Source organism: Sturnus vulgaris, chromosome 3 (assembly GCF_052056855.1).
Source record: "Sturnus vulgaris isolate bStuVul1 chromosome 3, bStuVul1.hap1, whole genome shotgun sequence".
Taxonomy (NCBI): Eukaryota; Metazoa; Chordata; class Aves; order Passeriformes; family Sturnidae; genus Sturnus; species Sturnus vulgaris.
This window is the reverse complement of record NC_142245.1, coordinates 109,472,931-109,492,531: the sequence shown is the minus strand read 5'-3', so window position 1 is coordinate 109,492,531 and position 19,601 is coordinate 109,472,931. Positions and strand designations below refer to the sequence as shown.

At 39.8% G+C, this 19,601-nt stretch overlaps 1 protein-coding gene across 3 annotated transcripts in view; it reads right to left on the bottom strand.

Annotated features, from left to right (window-relative positions):
* The window catches only part of RCAN2 (regulator of calcineurin 2), an 83,450-nt gene that overhangs the window by 26,762 nt on the left and 37,087 nt on the right, over positions 1-19,601 (bottom strand). Inside the window, exon 1 of one of the 3 annotated variants that reach the window (XM_014872941.2) lies at positions 15,348-15,726. The exons of the other annotated variants lie outside the window; for them this stretch is intronic. Coding sequence (XP_014728427.1) covers positions 15,348-15,434 — 87 coding nt within the window. The 5' untranslated portion in view covers positions 15,435-15,726. Of the gene's footprint in view, positions 1-15,347; positions 15,727-19,601 lie in introns of those variants that run through there. 3 annotated transcript variants of the gene reach the window in all.

The following is a 19,601-nucleotide window of genomic DNA, read 5'->3' as shown; positions in this document are numbered from 1 at the left end:
GGCTGGAAGGGACCTTAAAGCTTACCCTGTTCCAAACCCCTGCCATGGGCACACCTTCCACTACCCCAGGCTATTCCAAGCCCTGTCCAACCTGGCCTTGGACACTTACAGGGATGGAGCAGCCACAGCTTCTCTGGGCAACCTGTGCCAGGGCCTCTCCATCCTCACATCAAAGAATTTCTTCCCATTAACTCTGTAAACTTTGATATTGTAAGAAAAGCTACATAAATATCCATCTTATTATGACACTATTTTTCATTGGTCTTTGGCAACTGCAATTCCATCTCCTCAAGCCTTCTGAGGCCACCCCACTGTCCTGTGCGTGTGGTGACACTGAGGCCAGGACAGACCCCACAGGCTCACAGGAAACTGTGGAAGTAGAACTAGAGTTTCCATAACTTATTTTGAATCACTTCACTTCTACACAATCCCCCATTGGAGTATAGAAACCTCAGCCTCTTAAAAATCTGTTACTGAGGCTGTGGAAGTGTCAGGGGACACCTCTGTTGCTGTGATGCACAATCAGGACGTCAGTGTGCAAAATGCTGAAGGCAAGAATGAACTACAATAGAGGCAACACCAAGAGCTGAGAAACTGTGTCTTATTTATACTCTTGGAGATGCAACGTTGTAAAACAACCATAAAACGCACACTACTTATTCCCTGACACTGTCAACCCAGTTAAACTAGAAAAATACACAAGTACAAGCCATGGGACAGTTTAAACTAATAAAATGCCTGCATTGCCCATTTGTGATTTACTGTTTTGCCTACAGTGATCAACATTTATAGCATTTCAGCTGTTCTCATCAGTCATAGGGAATGCTTTCTCCCTCTCCTCTCCTCTCTTCTAACACTGCAAACTGCACGAAGAGGACTAAAAATACAGTTTCAACTTGTCTGGATTTGGAAAGGACACTGACAGTTTTAAAAGTGACTATGAAGCAAAAAAAAACAAGTAGGAGAGCAAAACAGAATCTAATATCATGCAGCTCCAAAAATGTTACTTAACTGATGAAAAAAGGTACAAGGGAAACTCCTGACCCAGCAATGCACATCTTCTCATCATCATCCTCTCTTTACTTCCTCTGCAGCCCACAGTCAGTGACCCCCCAGTCACAACCAGCAGCACTGTGACCACTGTCTAACGCTCTGCTTGTGCTGTTTGACTGTTCCTTGCTCTTCCCAGTCTGTCCCAACCATCTGTCATTCCCTGTCTTACACTTCATTTGCAAATTACTTGAGCAGGTCTGTTGTCTGTACATCTGAGCAGCTTCTAGGAGCTGCTGCCTCTGAGACTGGAGGCTCTTTGTACAATGAAGATAAACCAAGGATGGGAACACTTTGCCTCCAGTCAAGTGGCTGAGTAGAGTCTTCAGCAAACCTACATCAACTACAAGTAAATGGTGTTTCAGAATTAATGGCATAAACAAAAGTATCAGAGATAAACATGTAAGGAAGTGATAAAAAGAAAAGTAAAGAAAAAATCATCACTGGACTGGAAGAGAAGGAAATGTCCTGTTTACAAATGTGACAAAATGGGGGATATTGATATCACATTGATATATATCATGTATGTCTTTGGCTGGGCCAAAAACGATGAGTGTAGGATGTGAGGGAGTGGATTCTGCCCCTCTACTGCACACAGCACTGGGGACTTCACTGCAAAAAGGATATGCTGTGTCCTTTTGGACACTGGACCTTCTGGACCTGATGGAGCAGATCCAGAGGAGGTCACATGCTCAGAGGAATGGAGAACATCTCCTTCTGTAGCTTGCCAGTGAAAATCCACGTTCATCATAAATTCTTTATGTGTATTTTCTTTTTAACCTAATTTGTTCCTTGTAGTTCTTTCTTCACTAATTGTTTATAAGAGAACTGCACTTGATGCATTTATTTGAACAGATTTGTCTTTAATTTTACATAGGATATAGACTTCCCCCACAACAGGAATTGTGCTAAAATGTAAAGACATCAGTGTAAATATATATATATATATATTTATATAATTTCAGTTCAAAAAAAAGGAATAACTACATGTAACAGTCTGTTCCTCCAAACTTCAATCAGCAGAACTTCCACAGACTAAAATGTTGATGTTCATACAGTTCATTGAAAGAGTTATAAAAGACTGCAACTTTCTCATTCTCCCACATCCACTGATTTGGTGCTCTCAGAGGAGGCTCAAATGAGCTATTATCTGCTGGATATAATTCCTCTTAATGCTGTTATCAGTCTGAAAAGTTTTACTGTGAATTTGATTTTGCAGATCATGGCAGAAAATGGATAGAAAGCATCAGCATAAACAGAGATGATACACTCTTCCCTCCATGATGCTTCTAGATTGTCACTGGCACCCTCAGTTCAGCACTGACCTACAAAAAAACTGAGGTTGCTTTCCAGTTTGAATAAACTTCAGTGGAATAAAAAAAAAAAAAAGTGCTTGAAAAATTTTTACACTTGGAGAGGCTGTTTTCTTCCCCATCAGAGGTCTCAGTCTTTAGAGGATGCCAGGATATCAAGCTGCACAGATGCTGAAATACCAAAGGAACACCACACAATAGGTTTACCTTTATTTTAATAAGTTTACCTGCCTATCAAAAAGTATTTCAACAGCATATTTTAATTTCCAGTATACATCACAATGTTTAATTAGCCTCTAGAACTTTATAGTGTTATAGTACCTCATGACATCGGGAATTTAGCACACATCAGAAAACTGGGCTTGTACAAGCCAGGAAAAAGGATTTGTGTGGACTTAGTAAGCAGATTCCAGCACCCAAAAAGGCTGAGATGACAGATACAGGTTCTGTACTGGGTACAGAAGGGCAGAAAAAGAAGCAGAGGTTTCCATCTGAGTCAACAGCCACTAGTACCAACCACTTCCAGACAGAACACAGGGAATTTCAGTCTTACAGTGATATAATTGTTTTATTAGGCAGATGGAAGGAACCCCAGGGTGAAAAAGCAAATATTCCTGACCAAACTGCTCCCATGTCATTTTTCAACCAACTGGAAAATTTCCAGTTGGCACGAATTCTGTTTAGAAACAAGAATTGGAAAGTAGACTAATCCTATCTTAGAGCTAAAACTAGCACTGCTCTTCATCAAAATCATTTTCATTTCCTGATGTGAAAAATATATCTGTAACAGCATGATATTAAAAAGATACTGGACAGGGATTATGAAACTGAAGCTGCTGCCCACAGATCCAGAGCAATCGGTGAGAAGGAACAAGCCCTGTGACCAGCAAGCAGAGTGGTTAACAAATGCAGATTTTCTTCTTGTTATGAACAAGTTTTTTACAAATAAGTAGGACACAAAAATAATCAATATCCCATAGTTTCTTGCCCTGTGGCATTGTTTCACACTGGCTCTGTGTTGCATTTGCCTTGCAAATGTCCTTGTGCCAGCCTGGAATGTTGGAGACAGACGTGTAGAACCAGAGAATGTCTAGAGCTGGAAGGGATCCACAAGGATGACTGAAGTCCAACTCCTGGCCCTGCAAAGGACACCCCAACATTCCCATCCTGTGCCTGACAGCATTTTCCAAGTACTTCTTGAGCTCTGTCAGCCTTGGGGCTGTGACCATTCTCTGGGAAGCCCACTCAGTGCCCAGTCACCCTCTGGGGAATCCAACCCAAGCCTCCCAATGACACAGTGCAGACTCAAGGAGTCTGGCTTTGAGGTAAAGGAGATATTTTGGTGCAAATAGATTCTAAATAGATTCAAATAGTCATTCAAAATAATGGGAAGCCACCTGTTCACTATGGAGGTTACATCTTCAGAGTTCATAGGGTGTCCCAGACCACTCAGCCTGATGCAGGGACTGTGTCTGCATCCAGCTGCACATCACTGCACTGCAGAAGCAGAATCAGTTGTAGCCCAAGAACAGAATTTACACTTTCGAATTGAAATTGAAAATTGTGTATTTAATCAGTATGGGACATTAGTATTTAATTAAGAACTAAGAATGAATATGCTCCTGCTCAGCATAGTCCAGGCTTTCTACAAGGGATACTCACACCAGAAACACAGTAGAACTGGATTTGCTACATATAAACTTCAAATTTAATGGAAAACAATAGGGGGGAATAAACCAATGAGGGTAGTACCTTCATATAAGTGGTCTCGACTGAAAGAGGTCAGGTTTAGATTGAGCATCAGGAAGAAATTCTTCCCTGTGAGGGTGGTGAGGCCCTGGCACAGGGTGCCCAGAGAAGCTGTGGCTGCCCCATCCCCGGGAGTGTTCAAGGCTAGGCTGGATGGGGCTTGGAGCAACCTGGTCTACTGAAGGTGTCCCTGCCCACGGCAGGGCATTGGACTGGGTAGTCTTTAAGGTCCCTTGCAACCCAAACCAGTCTGTGATTCTGTAATTTTATGATTCTAAAATAGAGTAGTTAAATAGGTACCAATCTGCAGCATTATCATCCACACCTCATTTTACACAAGTGTACACTCCCATTATATCATCATTTTACCATACTTATACCAACTACTTATTCCCAAAGTCAGTTCCTCTTATCCAAGACCTCTTCTTTATAGAATTGTTACTATCCTTTGCTCTGCTTCTATTTCACTATACAATACATAAACTATAAAACTGTGTAATAGTTAAAGCTTAAGCAGGAATTTTACACTGAGACAATGACATGAAAAAATATTCTATACTGTTTTCTAGGATGCAGCATGCATTGAGTAAACTCTTGTTTTGTGACTGCTACTGTACACCAAACTCCTTCCCCCATCCCAAAAAATACCACCATTTTGGGAGTTAGGATTGCAGGCAGCTTGCTTACATCACTACAGCTCTTCAACAGTGTCAGTCTAATAATTTTCTACAAAAGCATGAAGCAGATAGCTAAACATCTTTCTTCTTTATCCACTTACTTAAAAAAAAATCAGGCAAAAAAGCATCAGCTCCCAAGCCTGTAAAATTTTAAGTACACCAGTAATTTACTTCTGTCTAACATAAGCAGCATACTCATTTCTGCTATGGCCCAGCATTTGGCTTTGTTCCCAGCTGTCTTGATTAATAAGAATTTTTTTTAGCACAACAACTCTCAGATTCTGGTTCAAGGACTGGCAGCCGCCTGCAGAAAGCTGGCTGGTCACACGGCCCTGCAGTTTCTCTCATGGAATCAGCTGTTTCTAAAGATAAAGGTACTACTTTTCACACGTCAGTGGTTTCCTTCTTAGGCTCTGTAAACAAGGTAAGCAACATGAAATTTCCTTTCCAGACAAGAAAATGCGCACCTGAAAAATCTAACCAGCGTCACCAGAGACAAACAGCACAGCTGCAACAGCAAACTTGGGCTGGAGCACCTGTAGGACAGGCTCAGAGATTTGGGTTGTTCAGCATGGAGAAGAGAATGCTTTAGGAGGTCTGGGCTTTATGGCAGCTTTGGGATAGTTAAAGACCAGGGCCTGTAGTGACACACAAGGAGCAATGAGTTTAAACTAAAGAGGGCAGGTTAAGATTGGACCTAAGGTAGAAATTCTTCCCTGAAAGTGTTCAAGGCCAGGTTGGACGGGGCTTGGAGCAACCTGGGTTAGTGGAAGGTGTCCCTGCACATGGCAGGGGATGAAACCAGATGATATTTGAAGGTCCCTTCTAACCCAAACCATTCAGTGAATTGTTTGTTTTGCTTACAGAAGTGTGATACTGCTGCTCATTATCCACTGCCATTCACTAGAACTAAAGAGATTTGCATCACACAACTGTTTAGTTATGTGATTATCTTTATACAGCTGTGAATTTGATTTACTTCTTTTTGCACTAAATTTCATCCTGTTTCTTAACCAAGGGTTGTTCGGAATTTTAACCCTGCCCTACCAGCACAATGTCATTCACACTTTTTTTGAGGTTTTTCCCTTCTAACTACTGTCATTATTTTCAACCTGCTTTCAGGAAGGAACATGTGAGCTCATCTACTTAAATGGCTTCACCATTTCAGAATGAACTGGTTCTGGTTTAGACATTCTGTAAACAACTATGCACCCACCTTATGGAAATTATATCTGGAGTGTAGACTGCTTATGGAAATGACTTGAACAGTGTGAAAGCTTTAGTCAAAATATCTACACTCCACATCCTTCATCTCACTTATCCCACTGCCCTGTCAAACAAGGAAGGCACATTGATTTGACATGACGTGGTCTACACAGCCCAGGCCTAATTACTTCCAAAGTACTTCCAAACTAATTTCCAAATACAAGTCAGATAAAAACACCTGTAATTGTCCAGGTCCTTCTCCTCTCCCCCTTTTAAACACAAATGTTGTTTTGTTTAATCTCCCACCCTCAGCAGTCTCTTTGTAACCAATGAATTCTTAAGGATGATTTCAAATAGTAAAAAATTATTTCAGCTGCATCCTTAGGTAGATTTTAGCCGCTCCTGTACACTTAAGTATCTGTCTTATCTCTTCATTTTTAGCAGTTTTTCTCTGCTCTGGCCACTACCAGGGCTGTTTTTTCTATTAATTTAGGTAATTATCTGTGTTATTATATAACAAATGAAATCAGTAATACCATAACCCTCCCCACATTATGTATCTTGCTATTAATGGATTTAGACATTATTTTCCTCTTAGTTTTTATACATCACAAGACTTCCCTTGTTCTTATTTAAAACCTCTGATAATGGAAACTTATTTTGTGATTTTGCACACTTGATTTTCACATTATATATAAATCTTTAAACTGCTCTAAAGCAAAAGGAGTATCTGATCTAGCCCTAACAGTCTCTCATTGTATGTCCCATCTGTCCTTTGCATCAGGATAGATAATCTCCATTATGCATTCAAAAGTGCCTCCTCAGCTGCTAATTCTCATGTTCTTCTTGGTCTCTGAGATAATCTTCTTAGGAGACACTATTTACCAGCTCCATAAGGTCACTGAAAGTGACTTTTCAGAAAAATTATTTTCCTCTGACTTCAGACTTTATTTCAAAAGCTAACTTCAAAATATTTTTCACCAACAGTACTTGCCATTATTAATTTCTTCAATTGCTAAAATCAAAACTGAAAATCAAATAAAATTACCTACCTCCATTTGCTGAGAAAACTGCACCCAGAACAGTTTCATAATTGGATATTTGTCTTACCGTATCACCTACTGTTTGGATATTTTCAACAGTTTAAAAATTACTGTTATTTGTTTCTAACATCATCTACCACACTGAACAAAAATAACAAGGGAAAACACAAAATTCCTTTCTTGCAGGAAGATGAAGCAGAAAGACAGAGGAGGCTAAAATCAAATATATAAAGAGAATATATTTGATTTTTTTATAAGGTTTCCAAAATATTTTCTGTCCCATGTGGGCATATGTAGCTTAGTCTAGTCATGTTCAATCATTTAATTCCTTGTGAGACATTTAACAACAAAAAGTTTTGAGGAAGGAGCTGAAAGGAGAGTGGCAGCAGCCCAGAGTACCCATTCACAAAAAATTTTGTTACTTGGAGGAGGGATGGAAGCCTGTGGAAAATGCTTTCAATAAAGCAGAAAGCTGTCAAGATTAATTTAACTAAGGTTTCAGCGATGCTTAACACCTGCTTGATGAAAGCTTTGTCACAACACCCTCCTTCATTTTGGCCACATTTTGAATAATCAACTGATTTCCTTCTCCCTCAGCTCAGAACAGTTCCACCTATGATCTACCCCTTAGAGATATTTGCTTCTCTTAAAAAAAAAATGTTCTTCTCTGAGGGAGAAAGGCCACTTCTGTTGGTGGGTTGCTTTTGATTTTGTTTTTGAATCAGCAGTAGGAAATAAAACAATAATCCTCCACACAAAACAAAATATACACCACCCCAACCAACATTTCTTTTGTGGTTAAAACAAATTTCCCAGTATAGGTGTAATTATTCAGACAATTCAAAAGTTTTTATTCTTAGTTGGTTTTCTCTAAGAAATATGGACAAGTAGCCAAAACTGAATGAACCTTGTCACTGAGCACTAGGATACACAGCAAAGGATGATGAAACTTGAGGATGGTAATGTTTGAGTAAAGTTTGTACAGCAAATAAAACAATCATCTTCTTATCTCCTTCATATATGGAGTTCCTTTATTGAGAGGATTAGCAGGTGTTTTACCATTATTTGTTCATCTGTCTCACACCAGCACATCTGACCTACATGAATGAAAGGACAAGTGAGATTTCAGCAAAGTGCCTTCTCTCTGGCTATGCAGCAGAAGTCCTGCTGCATGATTCACCTCTCTGGATGCCTCCACCTTTTAATGGAAAACATATCCTCACTGCAACAGATGAAGCAGATTCTTCTGAAAGTGACAAACTGAGCTGCAGAAATTCCCCTCTCCAGCTGCTCCTGTTGCTACTGCTCGGAGCTGAACAGGTTCATTGGGTTTCTCAGCTCAGGGACTATTATTTCAACAGGTGGAACAAACTGGTGCTGCAAAACTGGAGGCTCTTCCACGCTCCTGATAAATATGAAGCCATCCTGTAAGATAAAGTCAGTCTTTCTGTGTGCCAGAATCAAATGCGGATTCTGAAAAGCAGCAAGTTTGGGCTAATTAAAAACGAAACAACAAACACCCCAAAAAAACAAATCACAAAACCCCCACCAAAACCCAAACAAAATCAGCTACTAACTCAGCAAAGTTCCTTGGTCTCTGGAAAATGCCTAGAGCTCCATGACATTTGAGACTGAACATCCACAGAATACGATTAATAAAAACAAGAATTATTAATTACACCAGCTCTGCATGCCAAATCCAGTTTCCTAATCAGAGAACTTATTTATTTCCTGGTTCCTTAGTTTTCCATCTGCAAATAAGAACACTTGGAACTTTTTACCTATAGCATCACTTTGAGGTTTTCCAGCAGCTCCAGGAGTACAGAAGAGAAGGTGCCATGGAGGTGCTGCTGCAGCATCCAGCTCAGCTCTATATGGACCCTTCCAGCTGTGTGCCCACCCTGCAAGGACTGCAGGGCTGTTTGCTCCAACACAACTGCTATGACCAAAGGCTACTCCTTGATTCAGCACCAACAGAAATTCCATGTGGAGACAGTTAAAGGCATCACAAGGACACTGATGTTGTGAGAAGGCAGTCTGTCCTTCCAGAAATGGACATGGACAAAGGAGAAATCAGCCAGAAACCTAGATGGAAAACACAGGCTGGAGCCAAACTTGATGGCTGCCTGTGCTTCTTAGAGGCAATGCCAATAAGGAAAAGAAAGGGAGAAGTCTACCCTGGGGGAACCCTTAATTCTGTTGGCCTTTAGAAGGAGAAGGTGCTTATTGAAAATCATATTAATGGGGGAAATCTTCAGGAAAAGCTCATGCACACAATGCTGGCACCACTATAAATATGTGCATGGAAAACACAGAGTCTTCCAGCAAGTGGCCACTGACCAGAGGCTTTGCTTGGCCGGTTTCTGGCCCTTGGCAGCCTGTGTGTTAGCCAAGTGTTTGACAAACTGTGGTACAATTTCCTCAGAGCTTTTTGCCAAAGAAGAATTCTCTGCTCAAGACCACACTGTCACGGTTGTTTGCACTCTAGCATATGATTAGGCAGCGTCTTCCAAAGCAAACAGGCTGTTTAGCACTTGAATGATCAAAACTGAGTAGATTATTTAAAGCCTCTGGTAGAATCCCCCTAGAAAATATTAAAGGAAGACCTCTGCAAACACAAAGTATGTACACTAGTCTATAAGCAAAAAAAAATATTATAAATTACTAAAAAATTACTAAAGATACATAAAAGATTGGTGCAGACCTCTGCCTCAGAATCTACAATGCTGCTCAGTATGAAATCTTAGTCATGCTAAGCAGCAGAAAACAGCATCAGTAAAATTTGAGACAAAAGAGAGCACACATACAGCACCTTCAGAGGAAAATGAGACCGGAGCACTACAGACCTGCAAATAATGTGTCCTTGATAATTTTGTTATTTTGAGAAGAAGAGAAAGAACTTGGGTACTTTATCTCTCTAGGTTCTTTTGAGAATTTTTATTTTTTTCTATAATTTTAATAATTTAAGTAATTATTTAATGAAAAATCAAAATCACACTTGTATCCGTATTACAAGTACATCAATCTATAGGTCCACTGATCAATTCTTCAAATCTGTTTAAGAAAATCACCATCTCTTCAGTGCTCCTCACACAGGCTGGGCCATTTGTCAGTAGAATACAAGGTCCATCTTATCTTATTACCTGCCTTGGATTAACTATGCACCTTCTACCAATGCATTCTAGTTATTATTTATTTTCATTTGAAAAATTACTCATTTTCTCTAGTTATCCTTATGAAAGGGAAATATCTTCATGTGACTTCCAACAGAAAGGAGATTCAGAGAGAATACAAAGCCCTCTGACTTGCTTTGCTGTTCCCTGTTAGCATTCAAAGGGTGAAGAAGGAGAAGCAGAGGGTTTGAGGGTTTGCCATATTCAGAGGTGTGTAAACACCTGCAGCTGCCACTGACCTCTGGTGAAACAGCAGCACCCCCTTCTTCTGAGGCAAGGGAAAAGCAAGTACAAGTAAGTGAAGATCAGTCTAAAGAGCATATTATGACCTTTAGAGGTATTACCATTCCATCATTTCTTTGGGAACTTCCCTAAAGAGTCCAGCTGCCTTCACAGCAGGTGAAGGTGTTAGAAGGACAGAGGCAAAGCCCAACCTGTGACTGGAAGTGGGAGCACCTCAGTGTGCAGCAGCACTGGCTGCACAAGCCCCAGCTTTGCTGTCAGTCTCTCTGTGCTGACCCTGAAGCCAAGAGCAGGGTCAGTGTCCTGGAAACAGCCCTGCAGCACTGGGTAAGCTCCTCTCCATTTCTTGCTCCAGATGAGCACAGACAGTAAGCAGAGCTCAAAAGACATGCACTTCTATTTCTCCTGCAGAACTCCTGGATCATGCAGATTTCACACACTCAACCATATTAGCAATTAGAAAGAACTACCAACTACAGAAAATACCAAGAGAAGTCACAGAGCAGGCCTTTCTAGCCATCAGGGTATTTTTGGCAGTCATGCTGTTGTTGGTTTCCTCCTTATAGCCCGTCTGTGAAGTCTTATGACTGTGCAACAGACTCTTCCCACGGATCAAGCTCACATGGCTGAGGAGAAGGATGTAAAGACAGAAACCCAGAAACTCTCCCAGCAAGTCATGCTTCCTGCCACTGGACAGCTGGCACCATCCAGAAGGGCAGCAACCTGGCTTTCTCCAGTTTTCTTCACTTGACTCTGACCTTAGAGCACTTAAACTTTAAACCTCAGAATATCTTTGTGAATGAGCCACTTAGACAAGTGGAGAATTGGAGAGCAAAAACCACAAGTATCTAATGTGCTTTTGCCCTTTGGACCTCAGAAGTTTAGACTGCTAAACCTCAAAGGCAACTGCAGGATAGTGACTGAACCTCCAAACCATCCATCCCAAACAACTCCTGTTAGCAGGGTGCCCACTGGAGCATCTGAACTGAGAAATGAGTTTACAGATTGACAGAGATCCTGCTGCAATGAGCATTAATCCTCCAAAGCAACAGTCCAAACAGTGAAACTATTTCTACTATTTCCCTCTGCTGCCAGGCTCATGTACACATTGGGTTTTTACCCTGTGAAAAGATAATGGTCCCATCTACATTACATTACTGTCTTCAGGATGTGATCCATCTGGATCATTAGTATTTCTTCTCTCTTACAGTAGTGCCAAGTAGCCCCAATCCTACCTTGTTTCTGAGTGTAATGGTCTGTGTGAATAAAAATGAGGAGAGAATATGTAGAATTAATCATACAAAAACACATTGCTTAGAGTAAGAAATACAAGTTTAAATTCTCTTCCACTGTTTTGGTGATGTCTGGAATTCCTCTATTAGAAAGAAACAAGATATTCATTAACTAATTGCTTATGTAACAAAGATCATTACATGAAATTATCATCTAGAGGCACTGAAAGAATCTTAATTATCCAGGTGAACTTCAAAGCAGAACTGCACTTTCTGATTTCTCTGGTTCCCTTCTCCACTCTTCTAGTTCCTGATCTACAGTTCAGTAGCATGTTGATTAGCCTGACCCAATTTTTGGATTAGAAAGGCAACTCAAAGCAGCAGCTGATCAGAAGTGAAGGGTTTGTTGGATGGGTTCATGGGTGCCAAACCCACAGTGTCAGTGCTGCCACTGCCAAGGTACCCATATAAGCCTCTGCTTATTGAAAGGATGAGCAGCTCCAAATGCAGCAAATAAAAGCTTTGCCTTCAGTACTAAATAACTGCTCCCCTGTTCCAGAAGCCAAATGGAAACAGAGTGCTTCCAAGCCTGACTGCCAGATGCTAAAAGCATAATGCCTAGAGAAGAAGGTCTCCTCCAAAGGTTGAAAAGCAGCAATAAACTGGAGAGCTCCCTCTGCTCCAAGTCCTGTGCCCAAAGCCAGCTTTGTATAAGAATTCCACAGCTCTGAGGGACCGATGCTCTTGAGGAGTGGCAACTTCCAGGAGTCCCCATGGCCACCTGCTGTGGGAACTGCTGCTCCAGAGCCCCAGCACACCAAGCTCTGCTACTGCAGTCCTGGCAGGCCCCTCACACACCCAGCCTGCAGTTGTGGCCAATCTGCAGCAAAATGCAGAGCAACGGCTCCATGTTGCCAGCATCCTTCTCCCAAACCTCTCAGGGGAGCAATGGCTCAGAAACACCAGCATCCTTCTCCCAAACCTCTCAGGAGAACAATGGCTCAGTAACACCAGCATCCTTCTCTCAAACCTCACGGGACACCAATGGCTCAGAAACACCAGCATCCTTCTCCCAAGCCTCATGTCACTTCTAAACCTAACTGAAATAAAAATGAGATATGCTGTAAGCATATCCTAAACTATGAACACAACCCTTGCTGACATCAGAGAACTATTCTACAGGACTAACGGCCTCATCTTTGCAAATCTCATCAAGCACCACACGTATTCTAAGATCTTCAGTATCTGTTCTACCACTGAGGGAACATTCCCTTCACACAGGGAGAAGCATCCCTGCAATAAAACCTTCTATCAGAGAAGGGATAATAGGCTGGACTTCATTTGTCAATGCTACCTGTACCTTAAGGCTGACCCACAGAAGGGGTGGGTGATGGGTACTCACAGGGTAGGTGAAGAAGAGGAATTCTGTGCTTGCTTTTGCTCTTCAACTTCCATACCCATCTCTTCCCAGCAATATCCTCCTTCCTTTTTAACCCTAAATCTGTTCCCCATCCTATCAAAGTCAACATAAACTTTTCTATAAACCATACCGTCATCAAAAAACCTCACTTTGAAGTGAAGCCTTTTACATACAAAAAAAAACCCCCGACAATTAATAAAATAAAAAGCCATACTGGCTTTTCCCCCCTCAATTCTCCTGGAGGTGAGCAAAGAGCAGTAAGTATCTCCAGCTTTGAATTCTCAGCAGCAGTGAAACTTTCACAAAGAGGATGCCCACACTGCAGGCTGCTGCATGAGGAGCTCGAGGAAGAGCACAGAGCTGGCCACAGCCTCCACACCAGAGTTTGGGGACAAGCCCATGGAAAGGAGCCTGCAGTGAGCTGAGAGTCACAGAGCACACGCTGCTCACAGCCTCCAAGTCAGGCAAATTCAAAGTAGACTTTGCGTTTCTAAGCTGCAGTGCAGTCTGCAGTGCAGTCCCCACTGTAAATACACCCAAAGTCTCTGCAATCAACATTTTAATTCAAACATAAGGGGGGAAAAAGCAAAACAGGGAAGTTTTAACCAAAGCAAACAAGGTACAGAAAGTCCAAGTAACACAAAAGAGTTACAATTCCTGTAATGTCTCTGTAACCCTTTTGTTCTCTTATCTCATATTCCTGGCCCACACTTCACAGACACTGCAGCTTAAATCAGGCTAATCTAAGTCTTACCTAAGTCAATAAAATGCTTTCTGCTGATTTATGTTAGTGAAAATTTTGCTTTTGCATTGATACTGACATATGAGTAGCATGAGGATACAAGAAGCTCACTACAACTTTAATTTCTTGCATGGTCTTATATCAAACATGGACCAGACACTAAAGACCCAGGTACAAGATCATATCAATGCAGGTGTAAATCCCACATGCTAAAAGAAAATGCTTTCAAGTAAAAAAAAAAAAAAAAAAGAGAAAAGAAGAAAAGAAAAAATGAATAAGCAGATAAACATTTTACTACTTGAAAATAATATAAGAAACATGTCCCGGTGCAGGCAAGACTCATCACCTGAATCATTCCTCTGAATTACTCACTTTTTCATCTCTGAATTCATTATTAAACTGTTAGGAAAAAGCTTCTTAAATTAGGAAAAAAGTCTCTTGGTGCTAACACAAAAGCATCTGTATAAAGCATAAATAATCTCACACAGCAACAAACTAACAGAAAATAAAAATAATCAGTCTCTTGCAAATCAAAGTAGTTTTATTTCCAGTGGCTTCAATGTTTGACTCAGAATCAAACAGAACAGAGGTTCAAAATTTGACCTCCAATTTGTAAATCCTTTTTATCCTGTTTCAGTCTTTCAATACTAAGAACCCTCAGATTAGAAACTAATTTTGTCTGTACCTTTGTCCTTTATAAACTGCTGAATATCACTGTATTACATATATGAGCTCTTTCAGGTATCTGTGAAAAGCATACTTAGAATTCCTCTTTCAAACTTAATTTGCAGTGATTTTCTTGCAGTAATATGCAAATAAATGAAAAAGATAATTGATTTCAACAGTAAGCAATTACACACAATGACTTTTCTACAGCAGTTGTCTAATTAAGAGACTATGAGCCCTGCATATCAAACCTTAGACTTATGCATTGTTTTTCAGGTATGCATATGATATGCAAGATGCATAACTTTTTGTGTTCTGTTACACTGAAGATGCACAAAGATACTTACTACAAACTTTTAACTCTTCGTAAAAAAATTATGCTTGCATATTTGATTTGAATGTGAAAGAAAGAAACAGCTACTGTTCAACTGAATAAAGATATCTGAAGGTTATCAACATCAATAAATAACATTTATGACAAGGCTGATTTAAAAAGTGACACTGGACTAAAAATAACTTGATAAAATTAAGAATGAAAGGTTTTTTATGAATATGAAACATGCATATGCACAGATGTCAGTTATATAACTCATTTCTTACATCATTAAAGAGTAAACACCAGGCTATTCTTTCAGCTTATCAAAACACAGCAAAAAGCAGGCACATTTCCTTTCCTATATTTCTCTCCCCAAATTAACAGATTTTTTTAACTGCGTGTCTTTTACCACCGCAGCAGAATCTCATTTGCCCCCTTATTGTCAATTGCTACACACAAATGCCTATTGCTCCCAAAGGCTTTTCTAAGAAGCAACAAAAGGATTGCAGGCGCATACCTTAACCTCTTGGCTGGCAAAAACCTCCACATCAACCCCACAGGCAACCAGAGTGGAAACATCACAGTCCATGCTACGGGCTGGCATCCCCCGCCTTTGTACACAGAGTTAGGCAAGCTCAGAGTCACAAACGACGGAAGAAAACAACAAAAGAATGGAAAAAAAAAAAAAAAGGTCTTCAGCACTGCAATTGAACAGTCCAAGATTCAGTTTCAGCGCTGGCAATGCCTGCAAGCCTCCAACACGAGCTCTGTGCACTTAAAGTGAGTTGCTGGTTGCCTGTCCCCCGTACACCCACCAACTGAGCAGGCACAGCATAGTAACAGCGCTATTCCATCTCTCATGGCAATGACATCACCACAAAGACTGACATAAGCTAAATCTATTTTTTCAACCCTTTTATCTCTAGGCAGCACAGTGGATCAAATTGAACATGATTATGTGCTAAATCTGAACTCGGACTAAATCAATTCAAGCAGCGTTCACTGTCAACTGAGTCATAGCTGTTGTTTCAGCTGAGTGCTTATGGTGGCAAAAAAAAAAAAAAAAGAAAAAGAAAAGAGATCGCCTGACACTGAAAGCTCCGCTCTGAGTGTAAATTAACCCACCATTTAAAGCCACTAAGCTCAAGGTAAGATTTGTTACTTTATTATACTTTAAAATCTACAGCAGAGCGCTAATAAAAAACACATCAAATCAACAAAACCTCAGCACTCTGCTTTTAATAGCGCTAAGTCCTCTTTTTTAATAAAGCACACCCTATAACCCCACACACGGGATTAGAGAACATCTTGTCCTGTCATCAGCAGTGATCAACACGCTGCAAATTTGATGCCAGTGCTTTGCATCCACGTTGCACTGTGACTCATCCCCAGGAAGATCAGAGGCATGTCTGTGTGTGATTTGGAAGTCAATACCCCTTCAAAGAACAGAACATTAAAATTTCCTTGAAATTAGGACTTCACACTAGGCAAGCTCTACACCATCCATCCTAAGGGTTAACCCTTCCCAAATACAACCGTGTTCAACAAAAGAAACAAGTAAAATTGAAGATGCTTTACACCTGCTGACTCAGTGATCTGTTTATTCTTTGCAAATTTTGTAATTTTTTTAATGATAGAAATAAAATATCTACATGTCTGGGACTCCTAAAGTGATCTTTATCCCAGACTGGCACCATTATTTTTCCTCTACTGTTTTATCCTTGTGATCCATAAATTACTATTAACTGTTGTAGGCTTAGAATTGGCATTTATGGCTATGTCAGATTAATAAGGAGAATTAAATATTTAACTATTGGTATGAACCTAGGAGCAGCTCATGGCTCAGTGTAAGAGACTGCTCTGCTTACCTCAACTTCACACACAAATAACTCCTAATTATACTAACATTAGGTGTTAGGAGGAAATTCTTTACTGTGAAAGGGCAGTGAGTGACATTAGATGCAAAGACAGATAAGCCAATATCTCTTATCAGAGCATTCTTTTCCAAGTTCTATTAAATAATTTTCCCACTTTTCAACTTGCATTTATAGCAAACTCCACCAGTAATCATAAACTAAGATCCACAGCCAGGACTAAAACATATACCAGCATTAAATATTTTAGAAACCTAGACTATACAGACCAAAAGAAATGGATAGGGCAGCAGAAGGCAGAAAATGAATCAATATTGTTTGTCATGATCATCAATTGCTTTGTGCACTGGTCATTTAATCACTGTCAAAATTTTTCATAAACCACAGGAAACAACATTTTAGAAATAATTTGAAGTTAACATTTTTGTGAGTGTTTATAGGACCTTTTATTCGTATATTTAAATATAATATGTATGTGGTTATAGAGAAAAAAAGCCATAAGGACCCGACTGAAGTTGTAGGCAGACAGCAATGGAAAAATCACGGCACCAGGAAAGTGAGAAGCCAGTAAGTGCTACCAAAGAGCTGGAAGGAAACACTGAAAGCAAAGATGAGTCATGGGCCTGAGTCTTATGAAAGTTTTAAGAGTGATGGACCAACAGGATGAAAACAAAAGAAGCATTTGGAAAAGGAAAGATCAACAATCAGATGATGATGGTCTCTAAGGTCCATAAAGGCATCCAGAGTCAGGGTGATGTTTGGCCTGAGAGTGGTTTCACAGCAGTGATGGAAAAAAGATCTTACATTATAGAGCTACACTGGATAGTTCTAGAATTACTTTTTTCCTTTCTTCTTCTTTAAAAACTGTCACTTATCAATTTCAATAGCCTTAATCTTCTTATGAAAACTGGAGCCTGATGTGCAAACAGACCTGTTCCACTTCATGATTAGTCCTGCATTTCCACTGATCATCTCCTTTCAAAAGGGAATCACTGCAATTTTTCCACTCCATCAGAATAAGGAAACCTTACTGAGATCACAATTACTTTCATTTCTTACTACTTCTTGCCTATTCCAAAGTATAACCTAATTTTTCTCCTTAAAAACCACTCTAGCTCACTAGGCTATTTTAGTGAGCTCTTTACAAAGATAACCTAGTTGGTTTTGCCTCCTGAAAACAAAGATTACCCAACAGAAGAACTCTACAAAGCTTTTGAGTACTCCAACTAATATCTTTCAATTTATGTCATGTTCTCTTTGTACTGCTCACTTCTCATTTGAAATCAAGGCATATTCCTATGTGAATGGTTTTTTTCAGGACACTCCACAATTCCTTATAATCTCACCTAATGTTAATAAAAAATTTATTATTAAATTGGTTAATATTGACTTAATATTGACTTATTTCTCTAGTTCAGGAGACTTGCTTTTTATTCAAATTTAAAGAAAAAGCATTTCAATTTCTTCCAAAAAATTTCTTTCTGTCTCTAGAGGGTCTTGCTAAATTCAGTTCACCAAATGCCCAAGAAAAAATGAAGCCATGTTCCATGCATATTATATATTGAATATTATAAAATATAATATTCAATAAATAGAAATTGATATAGACAGACCTGCACTTCAGCATCGTACTGATGCTCATTCAGTAGGTTCTCGAGATCACAAACTGGTACCAGTATGTAATTCTACTGCCATCCCTCACCAATTTTATATGGGGTTTAAGACCGTGATGACAAATTCTGAGAACAGAAGAGTTTTGAACAGTTTTTCAGAAGTTTCTTAATTTGTTTCAATGTTTGTCCATAGCAACAGTTGTGCATGGAATTTAAGGGGCACTACTCACTACGTGTGAATACCTCAGGGGACTGAATTTAGGAACAGTTGAGTCTCATTTGTAAAATTAGGCTGAGCATAGAAATACCAAGTTTTCACAGTTACATGCACAGGCATCAGACAGGTTCTAGAACTCAGAGCAATATTCCAGGTTATTGTTCCTTCACAAGCACCACAGTAACGCCATAGCATCACCAGACTCTCATGATTAACACTTGATGATCAGGTCTATATTTTCATCAGCTTTTATATTTTAATTTCCTCAACCAGAGGGAAAATAAAAGCCATTTCCAGCCAGCATTCTAGATCTGTACAGTTCCTGGGAAAACACAGTCTTTACTACTGTGTGTGGAGTTGTTTTCCTTCTGTAGTTCCAGCTGTGTCTCAGCTTAGCACATATGAGCAGCACCACACATTTAAGATTTTCAAGCTCAACTCTCAAGTCATTAAAACAACTACTGCAAAATCTTGACCCTCCTTTTTCAAGTAAACTATTACTGATTCAGCTTTAGGGAAACTTCACTGGCTCTGGACCTCACAGTAACATCAGCCACGTGGTAACCAAAACCAGCAGCTAAATTCAGATCCTGACTTTTTGCTCTCTGGATGAAGCTTGTGCTTGTTATCACTGGTACTAGACAGGTTATTTCTGTAGCAACTCTGCTTGCAGGTGCAAACCTTACTAAGTCAATGTACAAATCCAGAAAAATAAAAAGGAGGCTTCCATCAATGACCCTTTGAGGTCTGAATGGAATGCTGGGAATGGATTCACATTATGGCTGATTGAAGTGCTTTTAATGATGTCCATCTCTATTGATCTTGTTCAGCCTACCAGACAAGTAAACAGCATTTAAACCATGCTCCTACCTGTCAGTAGGAACATACTTTCACAAATATAATCTCATTTTTAATGGAATTATAAATGATAAATACTTTCAAAACTACATACAAATTTAGAAACTTATGAGACAGCCCTGAAAAAAAATCTAGAAAAAGAAGACAGCTCTTCCAATTTCTTTGTCTGCAGCAGAAGATAAGAAAGGCCAACCACAAGCATTCTTCAG